Source organism: Amborella trichopoda, chromosome 6 (assembly GCF_054954075.1).
Source record: "Amborella trichopoda isolate Santa Cruz 75 chromosome 6, AtrichopodaSantaCruz75HAP2 v2.0, whole genome shotgun sequence".
In the NCBI taxonomy this organism is placed as follows: domain Eukaryota; kingdom Viridiplantae; phylum Streptophyta; class Magnoliopsida; order Amborellales; family Amborellaceae; genus Amborella; species Amborella trichopoda.
In genome coordinates, this window is record NC_142341.1 from 2914673 (window position 1) to 2937481 (window position 22809).

Sequence of the window (22809 nt, forward strand, 5' to 3'; positions counted from 1 at the left end):
TAAAAGTAAATGTTCAAAATGAATGTAACCAAAAGGGATCACAACTGAAAAATTTGCTAATGTCATTTAACCATGGTGAAAACAAGTGGCGAGGCACTTGGGTTGGGAGGATAAACAGTAGTCATTACCTGGGAATGAAATTTTATGTTATGAAAAGTTGTTTTAGGCTGCACACTTACATACACGTATTGGAAAAGTATACAAAGAGACTATTTATCAAAAAGCCGAAAACATACAAACTAAAAGATCGATTTTCTATATGTCGATCCCCTATAGTGTACTTTTTTAATGTCGTTTTAGAAGCCACAACTTTCAAAATAATGTAGCACTTCCTGTTTAACAAACATGGCGAAGTGCTACAATACTGGAATCCTTCCATGACTTTCAAAAGCTGCATTATCAAGTAATCAAACAAGCCCTTTATGGGCAAAGTTTTTATAAAAAATTATAACGTACATTATTGGTAAATAGACCTCTTTGTAATAAGATAAATGATCTTATTATACACAATCTTATAAAAATTAATTTTAGTTTTGAAGCACGGATATCCATTTACATGTAATCAAACTTCACCGTCCATCGTCGAGAACGGATGGTGGATGGTGTATTCATGTTGTAACACCGGTATGCTACTACTGGCCAAGTGCATCACAAAAAGGCACATTACCAGGTACATCACGATAAAATGTAGAGCCTCACATTTTTTAATGGAACTTTGGCTCAAAAATTTATGTGATGACCCCAAAATTTATTTATATTCTCCAAAGAATGTGAAATTAAAAGAATCTAAGTACAGTGAATTTACAACTTTTTCAGATCTACAAGTATTGTAACGAAAGATAATCAGTTTGATGCTTTTTATTTTATTTTATTTTTATTTTATTTACGGCAAATCTGCGATTTTTACCAAAGTTTGAGTCAATTTTAAAAAGCCGCAACAATTTAACCTCTTTTATTTTTCTTTTTTTCTTTTTTTTTTTTTCGATTATTTTAGATAGGAACCCACAGTAAGATTAGAACTCATGGCACCCCAACACCTTAGTAAGAATTATCGCCGATAAGTTGAATATATCTTCATTTTCTCATGAGAAATAAGGGCTGATATTTATCTTCATGCCATGGCAAGGCATCCCGGCACCGAAACTACAATTTTCAAGCGCTTTATTTTAATAATATAAGATTGCCACCTTATACAAACCTCACCACTCTCATTAGTAAGGTAATTACCTATAAAGAAGCAAAATTTTTATCATTTTATTATTTTTAACACAGTATTTGAAGAACCTTAAATACAGCTTAGAATTTACAATTTTGAAAACTACTCTTGCACAAAAAATACCTTAAAAACGTTGTCATATAAATTTAAATTTTTTGAAAAAGATTTAACACTCACTCAAATTTTATTTGAATATTTAAAGGGTGCGGTTTGTATAAAGCCGAGGCTCTAAACAATTAAAGTACAATGCACTTTCAAATGGTGTCGAAAATTGTGGCTTCAGTACTGAAAATCTTTATGATAGCCTTAAAATATATTTTCATCTTAATTATAAAATTTAAAGTTTAAAAAATAATGTAGATCGAGTGGATCCACGAATACTTGAAAATCTGAAAAATTGACGGTAAAAAAATGCGTTACAAGATGCATTACTTTCAAAACTTGAAATCTATTTTTTTCCCATGTTCATGCATCTTGATGGCGAGATGATCAATTTGAGGATATTTGGGCATAAAAAACACCTCTTCTAGTGAAATTTTTGAGGTGGGCTTTAATTTGATTGTTTAGAGCCTCGACTCAGTGACCTTTTTCCATATTTAAATATGGCAAGCTCTTAAAAACTTAACTCAATAAAAGGTTATGACAAGGAATTACATTTATTCCATGACCAAAAAATTCTAATTTTATTATAGAGTTGTATAGAATGAGACCATTTATTTTTGTTATAAAGTGGTTACAATTATTCCAAAATATTAAATGTCAAATTTGAAGGTTTGGAGTGTGTCACAAAATTCAAGAAATTTTCTGTGGAACTTTAACTCTAGTCAATAACACTCTTACAACCACCCAATTTGAAATCTGATGGATAAGAGTAATTGTGACCTCGTACTAAAAGTAGACAGTCTCTTCGTATAGTTTTCATTTTTATCATGGACCCGATTTCTATGTGGACAAGCCTACATATGTAGAAATGCGGGCCTCTTAATAAATCTACTTTTGAGATGGATTTTAAGATTTAATTTTTAAGGACATGTAATCTCTAACATGGAGATTATGAATATGAATAAATAAATAAATTTTTAAAGCTAGAAATATAATTTTAGTAAGAAAACATTTGGGCCGTTAGTTTCGATTGTTTTTAGATGGAACACCTACTTGCATCCATCATGGATGCTTTACACTTTTTGGACCGCATATGTAGAAATGCGGTCCAACACGCATGAAACAATTTTCTTTTTAATATATTAACTTCTAAATCAAATTTTTATAAGTAAAAAGTTTATTTAAAGTTGCAACCTTAAAAATCTATATGTTTTATTGTTAAAAACCCTCTAATTGATTATCATGATATCGAGATGTATAAATATAAAAGAAAAAAGTTTTTTTGAGTTTAAAAAATAGTGCATCGTACAACACATTATCTAGACCGTCAATTTTCACAATTTTCATATATTTATAAATCTACTTGATTTTAATCATTTTTGGAGTTTAAAATGTTATAATTAGATATAAAAATATATTTTCAGTTAATTTTTAATATTTTGGTATAAAAAATTACATGATAAAATGCGCCTTAGTTTAGGGTTGCCACCTTTTAGAAACCACACCTTATAAACATTTGATAACAAGGACCTGCTAATGATATCCCAATTTACCAACAATAATATCCATGAAAAAGATAATTGTCACTAACCCCCATGAGCCCATTTCTCTTGTTTGTGTCCATCCTCTTCAATAAGAGAAGATAAACACCAGAAAATCACGTAAGAAATAAAAGAAAAGCATGCAAAGGTGGCACCACCCTAGACTAGAGAGTGTCATTTGTACTCCAGGTGCCATTTTCTCTCTCAACCCTGTCTCTCGCTTAGACAATACTCCACTAGAGATAATATAGTTTTTAATTCTGTTTTTTTTTAACATAGTTTTTAGTTGATAGTTTTAGTTCTGTTCTTGAGATAAAATTTAGGAGAGAAGGTGTTGGGGTGAGAGAAGGATGGGTGTGATAAACAATTTGTTGAGCCTGGTGTTACCTCCTACTGCCATTGTCTTCCTCTCTCTGTGCTACCCAACCTATGCTACTTTGAAGCTCTTCCTGTACCTCATCAGCCCTATTCTTGCTGATGACATGAGAGGGAAGGTTGTTCTCATAACAGGGGCTTCTTCTGGCATCGGGGAGGTAATCTCTCTCTCTCTCTCTCTAAATCTCATATATGAGACATGAATGTTGCATCTCTCTCTCTCATACACACAATCAATGTGAACAGAGTGCAACAGCAAGCTTCATATATGAGTGATGATCTCTCTCTCTCTCTCTCTCTCTCTCTCTCTGTGAACAGAGTGCAACAGCAAGCCTCATATGTGAGAACTTTTGAATCGATGTTTTTTTTGTTTTCAAAGTCCTGGATACAGGATGTAGTGTGTTTGGGGAGAGATGGATAGAACGAGTGCATACAACATTCTCCCGCAGTGGCACCCTGTATTGTATTCCCTCTAATCGGAGCACACTATATACTTGCTCCCTCTAGCACCAACAGACCATGCACTTGCTCGGTTTCAACTTTTCGGATCTACATTCAAATAAACAAGTGAATATTTTAAGTAACAAAAATTCCAATTTTGAATTCTTAAAACATTAGATCTAACTATCTAAAACTTGAAGATGAGATGGTTGAAGGCAAGATGGTTTTGTTAGGGATTATATACTATAAGACCCTTACAAGGAGGTCTTACAAGGAGGTCACAATTAACTATCAGATATGAAATCTGATGGATTGAAGTGTGCCACCATTTTTAAGAATTTTATGTTGGGACTTTGTTGCTTGTCAAGGGTACATTTTTCCGATCAGTCAATATTAATTGGGATCTCTTCATACTAGAAGTAAATGGTTATATTATATATGATCGAATCTGATGAATTGAAGTGTCACAATATTTGAAAGTTTTATAGACTGTCCCCTGACACATTCATCCGATTTTGGTCATGGGGGTAGTATACCAAAAATTGAATGGCGTTATTATTATACAGTTTCTTTTGTTACAACATATGTACCCTTTTTTTCGCTTGGAGGTTAGTATAGATTAGTCGCAGTTGCAGTGTTGTGGAGGTTACATCCACATGAACCTTTGTTAGTTTATTTAGTCTCCGTCTTTGGATACTTGAAGGGGGAGAGAATTAATTTATCGACTAAAAGAGGAAGGTGGAGAGGGGAATATAATCAAATTCTATCCACTTATATGAGGCACAATGCAACAAGAAACCCCATATGCAACAGAGCCTAATTTTCTTTAGTTTTCTTGCATGGGATACCCGAAGTAGTTGGAGAGGGAGGTAGAGAGCACTCTGCATAAATGCCTTCAATCTGTCACCTGAGATAATTTCAGGAGAGAGAGGCCATCTGATTTAAAGTTTAGGGTTTAGGGAGTGAAACAATATGCGACAGCAACAACCCCCACAAGCAAGAGAGAGCACTAAAGCACTGATTCATATTTATATTTATGTTTCTTCTCAGGGAAGTTGAGAGAACTGAATAATTATATTTAGTTTCCACTTATGGGAAAATTGATGCAATATTTGGTGTTGCGGTCTAATAATATGCAGCATATGGCATATCAGTATGCGAAAAGAGGTGCACGTTTGGTTCTTATAGCCAGGAGGGAGCAAAGCCTTCAAGAAGTTGCAGAGAAAGCACGAAGCCTTGGCTCCCCTGATGTCATCGTTGTTCATGCTGATGTAACTAGAGTCGATGAGTGTAAAAGATTCATCGATGAAACCATCAACCATTTCGGTCGTTGTAAGTATCAGAACGAGAGAGAAGCATTGGCAAGATAACAAATATGAGGGAGAGAGAGAGAGAGAGAGAGAGAAATTGGCATTTGATTTGAATGCTTTTTCTTTTCCTGCTGCAGTGGATCATCTTGTTAACAATGCCGGAATTGTAAGTCTATGCATGTTCGAAGAAGTCACCGACATAACCAAGCTTGAACCTGTTATGGTAAGTTGAAAGAGCAGAATTGCTTGACCCATCTTTCTTCTCTTAAAATATCTGCTGGTCACCAGTATCATCTTTCTTCTCTTCAAATCTCTGATGGTCTGTGGTTTATCGTCAGGATGTGAACTTCTGGGGTTCGGTATATCCGACTTACTATGCCATTCCTCACCTACGAAAAGTCAGGGGAAAGATTGTGGCAAATGCCTCTGCTGCAGGATGGTTGCCGACAGCCCGCATGAGCATCTATAATGTAAGAGAGACCAATTCACTCTTTGCTGTGCTCGATAGAGAAACCCATTCACTCTTCACTATGCCTGAGAGAGGCCCCTTCACTCCTCACAATATCAGAGAGAGATTCGTTTTAAGCACAGCTTTTCAACCAATCTTTCTGTAGCTTGAGAATCAGGTTTGGGAAGAAGACAGTAGCAGCTGAATTTTCATAGCACTACCGTCGATTCCTATGTAACCTTGTCAAATAAAAAACATCTTTCTGTAACCTATGGGCATAACAGTTTCTCCTTCACGGTTTTCCAGGCCAGTAAAGCAGCTATGATAAACTTCTTTGACACACTGAGGATGGAAGTCGGACCCGAGATTGGGATCACCATTGCAACTCCCGGTTGGATAGAGTCAGAGATGACTCGAGGGAAATTCCTGAACAAGGAAGGAGAGATGGTGGTCAATGAGGAGACGAGAGAAGTGAGAGAAACTTCACCCTCTCCTATCATAAGGGGGTCCCAGAGTTTCTCAATCCAATTCAAGAATATTGAACTTATCTCTTAAAGAGTTTATGATTCTAATTCCAGATTTCCAACTAAGCTTGGATCTCAAAGTTTCCTTGCCTTAGATTCAAGAGTTCTTACTAAGCTAGGGTCTCAAGGATTTTCTAAGTCTAATTCAAGCAATCTAAGTGAGCTTTAATTTCAAGGATTTTCTCAATGTAATTCAAAATTTTTCATTAAGATCAGGTCTTCGACATTTTGCAACTTCAATTCAAGAATTTAAAAGACCCATACTTTCCGACCCTGTTGCAAAGATTTTCACTAAGCATGGACCTCACTTCATTACATAGGAACTCGTCTGGGCAGGGTACCGAGGCCTGAGTATGCCTAGTTACTCGGCCTACTCCGAGCCGACTCAGCTGAGTTTTAAAAGATTGATGCTCGCTATTCTTCAAAGAAGTCCTAATAATATTGTTTTCGGTCATGCAGGTTCAGGTCGGCCCAATGCCTATTGGGTACACACAGGGATGCGCAGAAGCGATAGTAAAGGGTGCTTGCATAGGAGATAGAAATGTAACAGAGCCATTCTGGTTTAGAGTGATGTTCTGGTATAGGCTATTGGTCCCTGAGGTGATGGAATGGTGTTATCGCTTGCTCTATGTAACTAAACCATGGGGATCAAGGTACCCACCAAGCAAGAAAATCCTGTATGCAACAGGAGCTGAGAAGGTTCTCTACCCCACCTCAATTCAATCAGAAGAGACAAAGTCAGATTAACCAGTGTTTCAATCAATCGCTATGGCCACATCAGAGGCTAGCACCTGTGAGCAATGGTGTAAGAAGCCATAATTATTCGAACCATAGCCATGTTCATAAATAAGAATCATCTAGGTTAGTACCACCGAGCTATTTGTATTTACAGCTAACTCCAGTGTTATCAGTACAGATATAGTTTCCTGAACCTTTGTAGTTTCCTGAACCTTTGTTTCATGTAAATTAGTGGTGAAATATCAGTCCAAGAATGTACAAGGCACTCTGTATGACTCTCAAATGAATAAACGACAGTACAAATGATTCCAAAGTGTTATCGGTAGAGATATAGTTTTCCTGAAGTCGTGAGTGTTGTCCGTAGAGAGAGTTTTCCTGAACTTTGTTTCATGTAAATTAGTGTAATATCTGTCAAAGAATGTACAAGGCACTCTGTATGATTCTCAAATGAATAAAAGATAGTTCAAATTACTCAACTCTCTCTCTCCTCTCTCTCTCTCTCTTCACTAGCTTACTGGTGTGTTATGGGGACGTTATGGGGAAATGTCGATGGGATCAGGAATCCGATGGCGTGTGGTTTGAGGCTGGTGAGTTATGGGGACGTTATGGGGAAATGTAGATAGGGTCGGGAATCCGATGGAGTGTGGTTTGAGGATTAGTGAATAATTTAAGTCTTCCAAGCAGTAGCCATGCATCTGATGATGGGCATCCCCGGTTCATCTCTAGCACCACCGGAGGCGAGTCTCGGCGTACTTCCACAAGTATTATTCCCTATGAGAAGATATAACCAAATTAGACTGGAACAAAAAGAGTATTACGTGTCTGCGTCGAGCTCAACCAATAAAATGGACAGAGAGATCAATGCTTCAATAACATTGGAATCTCAATCAATGAGTGGATACTGCAGAGAATGTGTAAGGTGCAGGAGAGAGAGAGAGGTAAAGGTGTTCCCTAGAAACTAATAAGTGAGTGCAAGGGAAGCATACTTACCGATAGAAAGAACTGAGGCTAGCCTAGGGTGAAAGCCGTTGTGCTAATGCACATCCATTTTTTTGCAACGAGCAATGGCTAGCCTAGCTCGAAAGCCGTTGTGCTAACGCGCAACCGTTTTTTTGCAACAAGCGATGGCTAGTCTTGCGTGAAAGCCGTTACGCTAACGTGCATCAATTACTATCTTTAAGTAATCTAAATTTACCAATTACTGTTTTTAAGTAATCTAAATTTACCGAAATGACTTGATTCTAAGCCACTAAAGATCGAGTTGGTTCAGAACTCACGATCAGGATAGAAGAAAGTTCTAAGATCCAAGGTATGTTTATCAGAGTATTTTTACAGTTTATGTAGTAGTTATGGGAAAATTACCTCAAATTTCGCCAAGAAAAGCTGGAATTGCTTCAGGGTCTCCTTCATAAGAGCTACTTTTTCTTTGTTTGAAGATGAAAGTGAGGCAGTCACCTCCTCAGGGGAGTGGCCTATTCCACTTTGCACAACCTGACGACCATGACAAGGCATTAATGAAGTGAACTTGTGAGACCCAATTTCCAGATTTTTTAATGATTTGAACGAATAGCAATGTCTCAACTGCAAGGAAACAAACTTACATGGTGATCGATGAGGACCTCAGAGATGAGACTTCCATCATCGATATAAGCATGGAGCTCGAACTTACTCCTACCCTTGAATTGAAATCCTTTCACACCGGTCAAGAAGCACTGCAAATTTCAGGAATTGATGATCAATACCATCCACTAAAATAATGGACAGTGATGGAGAGGGGAATCAATTGGAAAAAACAATCCCACTTGCGGGTAACACCCTCCATCACCATCCAATGGGATCACCATCACAAATGATATGATGGATGGTGATGGCTCCAACAGATGATTCTTCCTCATCAACTGGTACATAGTATAGTATTACACATATCAAACATGCAGAACTCATAGTGGGAAAGAATGGGTAAAAGTAAGCAGTTCAAACACAACCATCATCTGAAAACAGAAATGAATACCTTGATTTTGCCTCGAGTACTTGATACATTGTCCTTCATCGTGGTCCACTTTGCCAACAAACAAGCCATATAAGTGAAGGGCATCTCTTTATCTCCGCTGAGAATGATCGGGTGCTCAACTGCATCAGCATCGGTCATCGACGTATCACTTGAGGGAGAATTTAAGGATGGGTTGCTGGCCTCATCCAATATTGTACTACTGGGATTTCTTGAATTTTCCATTAGAACTTCGTGAACAACCCCTCTAGGTGTTAGTGATGTAGATTGATTAGTTCCCGGAGGCAACCTACTTGGGTTCGTCGATTTTTCTATTATAACTTCATGGACAACCCCTCTAGTTGTTGCTGTAGATTGAATAGTTCCCTGATTAAACCTACTTGTGTACGTATATTCTTCCAGTACAACTTCATTGGCAACCCCTCCAGGTATTGCGGATGTAGATTGATTAGTTCCCTGACTTGGCCTAATTGGGTTGGTAGATTCTTCTATTCTGCTCTCATGGACAGCAACTCTAGATGAAGCTGCCATAGGTTGATTAATTCCCTGATTCAGCATAATTGGGTTGGTATTTTTTTCCACTGTTCTTTCATGAACAGCCACTCTAGGTGTAGAAGATGCAGGTTGAGCAATTCTGTTACCCAGCCTACTTGGGTTGGCAGATTCTTCCATTACTCTTTCATGAACAAGCCCTCTAGGGGTTGCCAATGTAGATTGATTAGTTCCCTCATTCAGCCTAGTTGGATTTGCAGATTCTTCCATTACTCTTTCATGTACAAGCCCTCCAAGTGTTGCCAATGTCGAATGATTAGGTTCTTGATTCATCCAACTAGGGTTGGCAGATTCTTCCATTGTTCTTTCATGAACAATCACATGAGGTGTAGCTGGTATTGTATTATTAGTTCCTTGATTCAATCTAGCAGAGGTGCTGAGACCTTCCCTTACACTTTCACGGTTGGAGAAATCTTGCTGGCTTCTCTCGTAGGCAACACCATCTGGGGTAGCTGATGTTGACAGGTGACTTCTCTCATTTGTCCTAGTGTTTGGAGTGGTGAACTCTTCAATTGTTCTTTGACGGGCGACCCGAACCGGTGCAGCTGATGGAGAAACTACAAGATAAAAAAAGATGAAAAAAAAAAAAACACTAATCAATGTAAGGAGATGGGTTGCAAAGAATAATAAATCAGAGATGAAATGAGGTGAATTATCAATAAAGGAAGAAAAAAAAAAGGAGACCAAATTGAGTTGATGGAAAAAAGATGCAACATACATTATCTGGAAATTAAATTACCTAATAGTGATACCTTGAGCTGAGGAGAGAGGAAGATTTATATCAGGTGCTGCCCTAGTGCTTGGTGCAGATTGATCGTTCAAAGTATTGGGCGGCCAAGCAGCACGACGAGCTCTGGAAGACAAAGAAGGAGCTTCCTCTCCTCTACGGGATCTGCATGAAATGCAAAGCTACATTGAGACAAATATTACAAAGAGACTAGGAGACAACTTCAGATGAATGGGAGCAAATAATTCTTTAAACTCCATTTTTCAGAAAATAATAATTATTTGAATTTTCTCTTTATGACTAGTAACTATTGGCATAATTTACTACACAAATGCGTATAGGTAATTGCAGGAGATGAACTGAGTAGCCAACTAAGTTATTATAAAATATGGAGTTAGAGCTGTTTTGAATGAATTATCTTTAGAACAAAATTAGTCATGGCCCTACTCAAAATAGAAAATAAGAAAAAATAATCGCACTACAAGATCTATTTAAATTCTTATCGACATTGGATGCCATCGAAGTCGTTTTTTATGTCCAAGAGACTTGGAATGTTTTCGTAAAACCTATGAATGCAAAATATGAGACTAAATCTGTATTCTAATATATAAGTCTACATAAATCAACAAACTCAATAGAAACAATCTTTGTGATTCATTCTAACCTTTGACCTCTCGGTGGCTTATTTACTTCCTCAACAAGCCTCTGGCGTGCTGCCTCCAGATGGTCAACAAATCCTCCTAGAACTTCAATTACTTCAGGCACCAGAATTAGAAGCCCTCGTCGTACGTGTACATTACAAATTGCAATCTACAAAATTTAAGGATAAAATTTTTAAAATTTAATCAAATGGAAAACACAGTTACAAACATTACGAGAAGCATTACCCTATCAGTAACGAAAATAGTGCAAATTCCATATTATTCCATACACCACTCGAGTGATGAGATTTTGTGATAATAGCAGAGAAAATCCAAACCTATTTGGCAATCAATAAATGTGAACAAGTTTTTTTTTTTTTTTGAGAAAGTTAACCTTGAATTGATAGAGAAGTTTGGGCTATCCACAAACACGGAAGCTCCAAGTACAAGGAGTAAAAAAGTAGAAAGGAAACAAAAATCCTTCTTATTGAAGGTTTTAATAATCAAAAGCAACCTAGAATAAGACGCCATTCCAAAAATAGTAATCCAAAGGCCTTCCATAGTTGCTGCTGCCGCTTCCTTAGCTAGAGTGTTTGCCGCCTGGTTTGCTTCCCTCCAAGTATGCTTTCATAAGACGAGTATATCCCTGCAAAGGTGGTTAATCTCATAAAAAAGGTGAACCAAATGCCAGGGAGGGGAGGGAGGGAGGGGGAGGGAGGGAAGGGGGGGGGGGGGGGGGAAGAAGAGCCAAATGCTCAAGTGATTAAGTTCTTGGAATCTCCCTCCATCGTAAGGGAATAAATTCCGAGATGTTGCATAAGCTTGAGGCATTCCAAAAGTGCTATCGCCTCCTCTTCCGTAGAGTTGGTATGACAGATGGACTTTGAGAAAGAGGCGACAGTTGAGCCGGTGATCACTGAGAATCATGCCAACTCCTGATGGCCCTGGATTTCCGAGGGAGCACCCGTCGAAGTTGAGCTTGAAACTGCCCAGGGCAGGGGGTCTCCACAAAGCTGCCCGAGATGGACGCTTTTGGTTGTGCTGAAGGGCAGCCTCCCAATTCTGAAAAAAGGCGGCAGCGGAAACCCCTTTAAAACTTCAGTGATTGGTCGCCCAAAACAACACTGAGGATTTGAGCTTGACAAAGGTGCCATACCATGAAGTATGCTCCCCCCAGAAGATTTGATTGTTTCGTTCTATCCAAATAACCCATAAGATGGCTGCCACTGCGGTTTTTTGCAGAAGAATGCCTGCCTATGCACAAAGGAGAGGCTGGAAAGAAGAGAAGATGTGAGGTACAGTAGCCGGGAGTACCCACCGAACTTTAAAAAGGCGTAGAAGTTCTTCCTATAGGTTATAAGCGAATGGACAGTGCAGGAACAGGTGAGCATTGGTCTCCCTGTTTGCCATGCGCAGAGCACATCGATTGGGTAAAGGAATTCCCCTTCTTTGAGCTGATCAATAGTGAGCACCCTATGGGAGAGGGCCAACCACATGAAGATCTGTATTTTAAGAAGAGCGAAAGATGACCAAGCCTGCACTACAATTGAAAAGGGGGCAAATGGAAATGTGGGAGACTCTGTCAATTTTTGGTAAAGAGACGAGACCGAGAAGGATCCCTGAGGCTACATTGGCCCAGATTATGCGGTCTACACCTTGAGTGGCTATTCAGCAAGCTTGAAGTTCGGCCGAGAGGTCTGCAAATTGATTGAATTCAACGTCATTTATTGCTCCTCTGAAAATTGGGTTCCAGGAGCGTATTGACCCAATCTCCATCATTTCCTCTGCCACTGTAGTATCTTGAAATCGAGCCAGAGAGTAGAGAGGTAGGTATCTCTCCATAATGGGAGAATGACCGAGCCAGAGATCTTTCCATAATAGAATGTGGTTACCTGCTCTATGGTGAAACCGAGTTGCAGATTTGAAATACGGGAAAGTGGAACAGATGGATCTCCAAATCCCCGACGACCTGTAGTTGGTAGTGCAAGTGGGTAACCAAGGAGAAGTGGGGAAGTGATATTTGCGCCTCAGTATATCGATCCACAACTGTTCTCTTAGAGTAACCAAGCGCCAGCACCACTTCCCTAATAACGCCATAATGTGCATCCCCAGATTTCCAATCCCGAGACCTCCCCACCTCTTCGGTTGACATAATTTGTCCCAAGAGATAAGGTGGAATTTGTGATTCTCTGCCTCCCCAGATCAGAAGAATATGCGCATTAACTATTCCAGGCGTGAACTGATTGCTACTGGTATGTGGAAAAGAGACATTTGGTAAACTGGCGTATTGGCCAAAGTGGCCTTGATTAGAGTAAGCCTACCCCCTGGGGATAGAAACCGGCCCTTCCATCCTGCCCGTTTTCGATCAACCTTGTCCATGATGTGGGACCACTTCCTCTTCTTAGGCTTACCAATGCAAAGTGGCAGTCCTAGGTAATTGAAGGGGAGTTTTTCAACCCTACAACCCCAACTATCGGCAAAATTCTTGAGAGTAGGAAAGTCCAGTGCAATGCCATATTTGGACCACGGTGGAGAAAGAAAGAACGGAAAAATTGAGGGATTGAATACGGAGTCACCCACAACCAATCAAAAAGCTAGAGTATCTTCCCCTACAGAGTGCTGGCTATGTCACAGTGGATGAAGACATGGCTGTTGGTCTCTTACTCCACGGTGCACATGGTACATCTGTTAGGCAATTGCAGTCCCCTTCTTTGGAGTTGGTCTATAGTTACGGCTATTTCGGAAATGGTGATCTAGTTGAATATTTGGAATTTGGGAGGGACAAGAGGCAACCAGGCTTTGGCCACAATGGAAGGGTGTGAAGTGGCAAGGTAGAGGGCAATTGAAGAGTGACATAGAAGGATGAGACAGAGAACATGCCAGAAGGGGCTGGGGACCAGTAATCTTATCACTCCCTAGGGGTCGGAGGAAGGTTGAACGTGGAAGGGATGAGAGAGCCAGGAATTCTGGGACCTCTTGGTCCGACAGGGGTCATCTAAAAGTGGGATTCCACACCCTACCAGGGCCCAAGGCCTGGAAACTGTCTGCTACTTTGGCCTGGGGGTTCGATGCCCAAGTGATCACGCTCTTGGAATCTCCCTCAATCGTAAGGGAATAAATTCCGAGATGTTGGATAAGCTTGAGGCATTCCAAAAGTGCTATTGCCTACTCTTCCGTAGAGTCGGTATGACTGATGGACTTTGAGAAAGAGGTGACAGTTGAGCTGGTGATCACTGAGAATCATGCCAACTCCCGATGGCCCTGGATTTCCCAAGAACCACCCGTCGAAGTTAAGCTTGAAACTGCCCAGGGCAGGGGGTCTCCACAAAGCTGCCCGAGATGGACGCCTTCGGTTGTGCTGAACGGCAGCCTCCCAATTCTGAAAAAAGGCGGCAGCAGAAACCCCTTTAAAACTCTAGTGGTTGGTCGCCCAAAACACCACGGAGGATTTGAGCTTGACAAAGGTGCCATACCATGAAGTATGCTCGCCCCAGAAGATTTGATTGTTTCGTTCTATCCAAATAACCCATAAGATGGCTGCCACTGCGGTTTTTTGCAGAAGAATGCCTGCCTATGCACAAAGGAGAGGCTGGAAAGAAGAGAACATGTGAGGTACAGTAGCCGCGAGTACCCACTGAACTTTAAAAAGGTGTAGAAGTTCTTCCTATAGGTTATAAGCGAATGGACAGTGCAGGAACAGGTGAGCATTGGTCTCCTTGTTTGCCATGCGCAGAGCACATCGATTGGGCAAAGGAATTACCCTTCTTTGAAGCTGATCAATAGTGAGCACCCTATGGGAGAGCGCCAACCACATGAAGATCTGTATTTTAGGAGGAGTGAAAGATGACCAAGCCTGCACTACTATTGAAATGGGGGCAAATGGAAATGTGGCAGACTCTGTGTCAATTTTTGGCAAAGAGAGGAGACCGAGAAGATCCCTGAGGCTACATGGGCCCAGATTATGCGGTCCACAGCTTGAGTGGCTATGCAGCAAGCTTGAAGTTCAGCCGAGAGGTCCGCAAATTGATTGAATTCAACGTCATTTACTGCTCATCTGAAAATTGGGTTCCAGGAGCATATTGACCCAGTCTCCGTCATTTCCTCTGCCACTGTAGTATCTTGAAATTGAGCCAGAGAGTAGAGAGCTGGGTATCTCTCCATAATGGGAAAATGATCAAGCCAGAGATCTTTCCAGAAGAGAATGTGGCTACCTGCTCTAGGATGAAACCGAATGCCAGATTTGAAATACGGGAAAGCGGAACAGATGATCTCCAAATCCCCGATGACCTGTAGTTGGTAGTGCAAGTGGGTAACCAAGGAGAAGAGGGGAGGTGATATTTGCACCTCAGTATATCGATCCACAACTGGTCTCTTAAGAGTAACCAAGCGCCAGCACCACTTCCCTAATAATGCCATAATGTGCATCCCCAGATTTCGAATCCCGAGACCTCCCCACCTCTTCGACTAACATAATTTGTCCCAAGAGATAAGGTGGAATTTGTGATTCACTGCCTCCCCAGATCAGAAGAATCTGTGCATTAACTGTTCTAGGCGTGAACTGATTGCTACTGGCATGTGGAAAAGAGACATTTGGTAAATTGGCGTATTGGCCAAAGTGGCCTTGATTAGAGTAAGCCTAACCCCCAGGGATAGAAACCGGCCTTCCATCCTGCCCGTTTTCGATCAACCTTGTCCATGATGTGGGACCACTCCCTCTTTTTAGGCTTACCAATGCAAAGTGGCAGTCCTAGGTAATTGAAGGGGAGCTTTTCAGCCCTACAACCCCAACTATCGGCAAAATTCTTGAGAGCAGGAAAGTCCAGTGCAATGCCATATTTGGACCACGGTGGAGAAAGAAAGAACGAAAAAGTTGAGGGACTGAATGCGGAGTCACCCACAACCAATGAAAAAGCTGGAGTATCTTCCCCTACAGAGTGCTGGCTATGTCACAGTGGATGAAGACATGGCTGTTGGTCTCTTACTCCACGGTGCACATGGTACATCTGTTAGGCAATTGCAGTCCCCTTCTTTGGAGTTGGTCTATAGTTACGGCTCTTTCGGAAATGGTGATCTAGTTGAATATTTGGAATTTGGGAGGGACAAGAGGCAACCAGGCTTTGGCCGCAATGGAAGGGTGTGAAGTGGCAAGGTAGAGGGCAATTGAAGAGTGACATCGAAAGATAAGACTGAGAACACGCCAGAAGGGGCTGGGGACCAGTAATCTTATCACTCCCAAGGGGTCGGAGGAAGGTTGAACGTGGTAGGGATGAGAGAGCCAGGAATTCTGGGACCTCTTGGTCCGACAGGGGTCATCTGAAAGTGGGATTCCACACCCTACCAGGGCCCAAGGCCTGGAAACTGTCTGCTACTTTGGCCTGGGGGCTCCGGTTACAAGGAATAGGTGGGTAAGCCTTTCCATGACGGGTGCCTGGCCTAGCCATAAATCGGACCAGAAGAGGACTTTGTGACTAGCCTGAGGATGGAAGCGAATATTTCTAACGAAGAGAGGGGAAAGCTGCGAAGCAAAGATCTCCAATCCCCCGAAGGATTGGGGGTGGCCCTACCATTGGGAAGCCAGGCTGACTCCCACAGTATTTATGTTGGATGATGTCTTCCAAGAGGTGATTCTCCATCATTTACCAAGAAGGGCTAGATTTTTGGATTTTAGATTGTGGATGGCTAAGCCTCCTAGGGACTTGGGAGTGCAAACTTTGGCCCCTAGAGATGAGGTAGTACTTTATTCCCCCTACCCAGAGAAAGTTCCTCATGAGTTGCTCTAGGCAGTTGGCCACCGAGGATGGCATATGGAAGAGTGATGCAGGGAGAAATAATAATAAACGAAAAAATAAAAATAAAATAAAAATTTGAGGGAATATACCCTCTCTCAAGGTCTGCGAGGGAATCCACTCCCAAAAAGATCTTTTCACAAGATCAACTTTACTCAATTCCAATCACTCTCTTTACAATGAGGGACATCCTTCCCTTAAATATAAAATAAGAAATTAAAAAAAAAACCATAAAACTCTCTCTCTCTAACTTCCACGTTTTTTCCCAAGCTCCCTATTTTCTCTCTGTTCATCTCCCTATTTTCTCTCTCACGTGAATCTCTAGGTGATCCTCCACAAAATCTCTTCCTAAATTTTAAGTCCATAAGTAGGACTTCTTAAGATAAGCCCAAGTTATCCCAAGTGTATATCCTGAAAACCCAACCATGCTTAATTTATCTATTTAAAACCAACTACGCCTAGCTTATCTTAAAATCCAACCCTTTGACGAATAAAAAAAAACTCAATACCGATGCAGCACTTCCTATCCCTAAGAAAAACTAAAAACAAAATAATAAAACTAAACATTTTGAATTTTTTCTTATCCTTATCTGCATCATTCTCTCCAGGTTGGAAGAAGCTCAACCTCGAGCTTATCGAATTCTCTCCAGGTTGGAAGAAGCTCAACCTCGAGCTTATCGAATTCTCTCCAGGTTGGAAGAAGCTCAACCTCGAGTTTATAGAATTCAAATCTTTTAGAGGTCTTCACAAAAGCTAGTGATGGAGTCCCACCAAGCGCTTCAATACTTTTTCTTCAATAAATAAACGATATATCCAACACAATTTATAGTGGAAGTTTGAGGCACCAAACTCTGAAATATCAAATTGAATCTTGATTTCTCCTTTAGGCTCACAGGGTGGTGTTTCATAAGCTGCAATAAACATATCATTTTCTTCACAATTGATTTTCAATATTTCTTGCGTGTTTGGGTATCAAGATCGTCTTTTGCATCGAGATCTACCTCTTCATATTCTTTTTCCTCTTGTTACAATATACTAAGTCGATATTGTTATATTAATATGCGAAGGTCTTCCATGTATCCATTGAATTGTCGATTTTGTAGATATTGTTATACTGATCTGCGAAGGTCTTCCATGTGTCTATCGAATTGCTCGAGTCAATCCAAACACTCCATATAGTGAATAGATTTTTTATCTCAAGGCTATGATACCAACTGATGCAGGAAGAAATAATAACAAACCAAAAAATAAAAATAAAATAAAAGTTTGAGAGAATATACCCTCTTTCAAGGTCTGCAATGGAATCCACCCCAAAAAGATCTTTTCACAATATCAACTTTACTGAATTCCAATCTCTCTCTTTACAATGAGGGACTTTCCTTTAAATACAAAATAAGAAATAAAAAAACCCATAAAACTCTCTAACTTCCACGTTTTTTTCCCAAGCTCCCTATTTTTTCTCTCTCTCCATCTCCCTATTTTCTCTCTCACATGAATCTCTAAGTGATCCTCCATAAAATCTCTTTCTAAATTAAGTCCATAAAAGTAGGACTTCTTTAGATAAGCCCAAGTTATCCCAATTGTATATCCTGAAAACCCAACCATGCTTAATTTATCTCTTTAAAACCAACTAAGCCTAGTTTATCCTAAAATCCAACCCTCAATCCCAGTGCAGCACTTCCTATCCCTAAGAAAAACTAAAAAATAATAATAACACTAAACATTTTGAATTTTTCCTAATCTTTATCTGCATCAAAGAGGGACATCTGGAAAAATATGATGTTGGAGAGGGTGGCCTTGATGAGAGTTAGGCAACCTGCAGATGATAAAATTCTGCCCTTCCATCCCTCGATTCTGCAATCGAATTTGTCGATAATGTGGCTCCATTGACTAGTTTTGGGCTTGCCAACGCACAGCGGCAGACCCAAGTAGGCCGATGGCAAGTCTTCCGCTTTGCACCCCCATCTATCGCCTAAGGTAGATAGTCCATGATTCTCTAGTGGCACATTTTCATATAATAGATTCTCTAGGGACACATTCTCAATAAATGTAAACAAGTTCAGAATATCATATAGAAGATTCCTTTTACATTGTAAAGAAGTCGCATGTTTTCTGAACTACACAAGTGCTGCTTATTTAACAGGGAGTCAGAAGAGAAAGTTATAATTCTTAGAACCAGAATAAAAATACTCAAGCATCAAGAAGCCTAAAGCATTTCTAACCTCAAAAAGAAAAGAAAAAAACAAACATCCACACCCATTTAAAACAAGAAGTCCAAACTTGGTTGAAAAACCATAATTCACAACCATTGAGCTTTCGAAATGGCAATCAGAAAACATATAGGTTCCCTCAATGCACTAGAAATTTGCTCGGTGCTTATAAATACAAGAAAAAAATGGCTGACTGTCTTCCTAGGTCCTTCTTACCTCTACTCTCCCGAAGTATTTACTTTCTAAAATTATTTGCTGAAAATTGGGAAAGCAATACCCTTCTATAATAATCCATAATACTTCTCTCTGTATCAGTAATAGATTCAAGGCAAGTAACCATGCCCTAAAACTGGGTGATGAACTTACAAAATAGACAAAAATGTTGACTATCACTTAATTTGATATCGAGAGGTAGAATAGTACTAATTATTAGAAATCCCACATGCTGCGATGAAGGGCAGCATATCAGACCTTTAAACCAGCTGGAGCAAGAACCATAAGCTCTTTAATAGGGCGATATTCGATACCAAATATACGTTGTACACCATCTGTCATTGATAATTTAAGGCACCTCTTAGGACCAGCAGCAACTTCCTTATACCTGTCTTTAAGAGGAGAACTAATGTTAACTGTTTCATCAACCTGTCAAGAAAATTTAAACCAATGTTAGACACATATATACTTCCTTCTGAAGTTGTAAAGCAACTTGAATCTCAAATCACAAGAGAAATATTCCGACATACACACTCAGACATGCGTACACAGTGCACACCCACATATGGATGTATGAAAATTCGCAGATTATAGAAGCCGAACAAATATATGTAATGGACATATACATGCACACGCACACACACACACGCGCACACGCACACACACACACACGCACACGCACACGCACACACACACGCACACGCACACACACACATAATAATTCTAATAATAATAATAATAGTAGAAATCAGTGCATATCAAAGAGATAGACATTCACATTAACATTATTTGTTTTCTTAGTATAGTGTTGCTTTATGGTAGCTATAGCACAGGCCATAAGGAACAAATTGGTTTGAGCATTAAGCGAACTCTCTCGTAAACTGAATATTCTATATGTTTTACCTTTTTCTAGGGCAAAAACAATAGGTGGAATCAGTGGTTTAAAACCTAGATCAGGGGGCAGATTGATCACCCATTGAACAGATTTTGATCGCCCATCCAGGCCAGAAAGCACCTATTCTACGGTGCAGGAGTCCGATCCAAATAAGATTTGAGCTGATATTTTCAAAAAATAAAAAATTTGAAAAAATCATAAAAAAATAAAATAGGTGTGAAATGGGCAATTCGGCCAATCCAGATAGCCTAGCTCCTTGACATACTTGCCTAGTTCACTGATAGAACCAAGTGAGTGTACCAAAATCAGACCAATTCCCAGTTCTGACTAGGAACTTGGTCGGTCCCCACAGACTCCCAACATGGATCAGCATTAGTAAAACACTGGGTAGAATGGCTGGGCCAAGTCAAGCAAAAAGCCCCAAAGAACATGTCGTGCAAAAGTCAGTTCTACAACCACCATAATGAAATATTATAAAGAGACACATACCAGTGCAGATTTACTTTATCCCACAATATCCATACTATAGGAACCAAACAATATAGCATTATGTTTTGAAATAAGCCTTTCATCATGAATAGATTGTCTTTTTTTGGGGTAATAAGAAAATCTCATTATAATTAAGATTTTTCTTTGTTTTTGCATTATATATAATGATTGAGAACCAGGAGAATGTGGGCAATAGAATTTGCTCAGTGAGGCATCAGCTTTCTTTTTGTTGGTATTTCATAACATTAACATTGATGATTATGGACAAATAACAACTTAAATAAAATAAGATTATTGAATGTGCATTCTCTAGCGCTTCACTCTCTCATTCTCTGTAGAATTGCTTGGATGTGCGCTGTGTTCATGTCCCTCTATGTTATCGAATTTGAAAACTAACACAAATGCATTTCTAAATCTCTACTCCAATAATCAGAATTCATACCAGCGAAATCAAGATAGCCCAACATATACAACTCTAAATCTCGAACTTTCATAGTTCACAAAGCACATCATAGCAACAACTGCTAATCTCCCATGAAAAAAAAAATTCTCTCCTCTATCTTTCAATGGTGCTTCAAGCTTTCAGACCTAAGATTCTAACAAAAACTGTTCAAATAGCAGTGAGATAAGACAAATAAGAATTCAATGAATTTTACCTGCAAAATAAAAGGGCCAGCAATCTCTGTGCCATGCATGGCATTGACATTAGAGGGAAGCACACCATTACCAACATCATTCATATCAGCCACAAGGAACTGAGCGAAGTAAAGCTCGGCCTGCTCGAGACTACTCTTCTGAGAAAACCCTATTTGAGAAGCCATTAAACCCTCAAAACAAGACTCCAGCCACTCTCTCTTGAGCTGGAGCCCCATTCCCCTAAAAACCACATCCACTGAACCAGAACGGCCGGAAAACTCACCAGGACTCGAATGAATTCCGGTATCTCGATTTTGGCCAGAGAAAGGGACGGAATTTGATTCTACGGCAGTGAAATTTTGATTTTGGCCAGAAAAATCACGGGAATCGAAATGGGTTCCAATGAAATTTTGATTTTGGCCAGAAAAATCACCGGAATCGAAATGGGTTCCAATGAAATTTTGATTTTGGCCAGGATAATCGCCAGAATTTAACTGGATTCCGGTGAAATTCTGGTTTAGATCATCTTGAAGAGGAGGAGAGGGGGCGGAGAGTGATTGTTCGACGTCCATGTATTCATCGTCTGAAATTTCAAAGGCACTGCTCTGTGCTTGGGGTGGTGGTTGGGGATTTGAACGAATTGGGGTTTCAATGCCATCGACTGCTTCTTCTTCTTCTTCTTCTTCTTCTTCGTCTGAAGAGACCTGCAATCTCAGTCGCCTCCTTCTCGCCATTTTTCCGAGTGGTGCTTCATTACCCTCCCGCTCCTCGCTTAAAGTCCTCTCTCTCTCAGGGTTGGGTTTTCCCTCCAATTTTCTTTTGGTTCTGAGGTCCACGAGAGCATGCGATGCATTTACTCCGTCGCTCGAAATGAAAAAAGTTCAGGTTGCACCCTTAAAATATAGAATTAATATGCATCTCAAAAATCCATAAGAAAAAATTATTTTAATTTTAAAAAAAATTTTCATTGATTATCTCAATATCGAGATGTACAGAAAAAAAGATTTGGAGTCTCAAAAATAGTACACCTTGCAACACATTATCTGGACCGTCCACTTCCAAGATTTTCATGTTGTTACAAATCTACTTGATTTGAATCATATTTTGAGTTTAAAATTTTATAATTAGAGATAAAAATATATTCTCAAGCAATCATAAGAATTTTTAATATCAAAATTATATTTTATAAAAAAATTTGGAGGAGCACCTTTTTTTTTTTTATTGTTTAACATTGCAACCTTATGCAAACCACACCCCTCTCAAAATAGTCTTTTTACGGAGATCTTTTTTATGTGCAATTTTATGGTCCATAATAAGAGATTAATATTTTTGAAATAATTTATAGAAGGTTGCAATATTATACTATAGAAATAAGGTGTACACTAAAAATCCAATTGAAACTAGTGTTTCAAAATTGGAAAACCACCCAATTGATGATCTTGAATTCGAGATCTAAAGATATAAACAAAGAGAATTTCAAACTCTAAAAATAGTGCATCTCATAAGAAGTTACCTAGACCAACTATTTCCAAGAATTTCATGTATTTATAAATCTACTCAGTTTGCTCCATTTTTGAAATTTAAAAATTTATAATTAGGATAGAACATGAATTTTCAAGCCATCGTAAGATTTTCAACATTGAAACTACATCTTTTGTAAAATTTAGAGTTACACCTTACTAGTAGTATAAGTTGGGCACCTTGTACAAACTACATAATTATTTATTTCTCTTGGGTTCATTAAAAAACAGGTTAAATCAACTTGGACCGTCTAATAGGGGGTGGCAATGGGCCGGGCCACCGTTGGCCCTAGTCCCCATAGGGTTGGCCTAGGCCTACCAAGGCCAAAAGGCCTAGTCCAAGCCCAAGCCTAGCCCTAACCCTATCAGAACGGGGCCGGGTTGGGCCAAATAAAATAGAGAATAAAACAAATGAAAAAATAAATAGAGGGCCCAAT

At 39.6% G+C, this 22809-nt stretch overlaps 2 protein-coding genes across 8 annotated transcripts; one reads left to right on the top strand and one right to left on the bottom strand.

Annotated features, from left to right (window-relative positions):
• Nucleotides 1-3063: 3063 nt before the first annotated feature.
• Nucleotides 3064-7171, top strand: LOC18434494 (11-beta-hydroxysteroid dehydrogenase A). 2 transcript variants are annotated; one of them, XM_006844564.3, is made up of 6 exons: nucleotides 3066-3392; nucleotides 4815-5007; nucleotides 5123-5208; nucleotides 5324-5455; nucleotides 5740-5904; nucleotides 6417-7171. In XM_006844564.3, the coding sequence occupies exons 1-6, from the start codon at nucleotides 3210-3212 to the stop codon at nucleotides 6702-6704; spliced, it is 1047 nt and encodes a 348-aa protein (XP_006844627.1). In that variant the 5' UTR covers nucleotides 3066-3209; the 3' UTR covers nucleotides 6705-7171. The 2 variants fall into 2 exon arrangements, with proteins under 2 accessions (XP_088726323.1, XP_006844627.1); XM_088870197.1 differs by lacking the exon at nucleotides 5740-5904 and having other exon boundaries at nucleotides 3064-3392.
• Nucleotides 3557-21745, bottom strand: RMI1 (recQ-mediated instability protein (DUF1767)). 6 transcript variants are annotated; one of them, XR_016058078.1, is made up of 8 exons: nucleotides 20873-21745; nucleotides 19091-19261; nucleotides 10647-10792; nucleotides 9995-10147; nucleotides 8707-9812; nucleotides 8297-8407; nucleotides 8058-8186; nucleotides 3557-3783 (listed from the first exon to the last, which is right to left on the bottom strand). XR_016058078.1 is itself a non-coding variant. In XM_088870195.1 (8 exons), the coding sequence occupies exons 1-8, from the start codon at nucleotides 21584-21586 to the stop codon at nucleotides 3721-3723; spliced, it is 2580 nt and encodes an 859-aa protein (XP_088726321.1). In that variant the 5' UTR covers nucleotides 21587-21718; the 3' UTR covers nucleotides 3557-3720. The 6 variants fall into 6 exon arrangements, 3 of the variants coding, with proteins under 3 accessions (XP_088726321.1, XP_088726322.1, XP_006844626.1); XM_088870195.1 differs by having other exon boundaries at nucleotides 10008-10147; nucleotides 20873-21718; XR_016058077.1 differs by lacking the exon at nucleotides 3557-3783 and adding an exon at nucleotides 5069-5859.
• Nucleotides 21746-22809: the final 1064 nt, after the last annotated feature.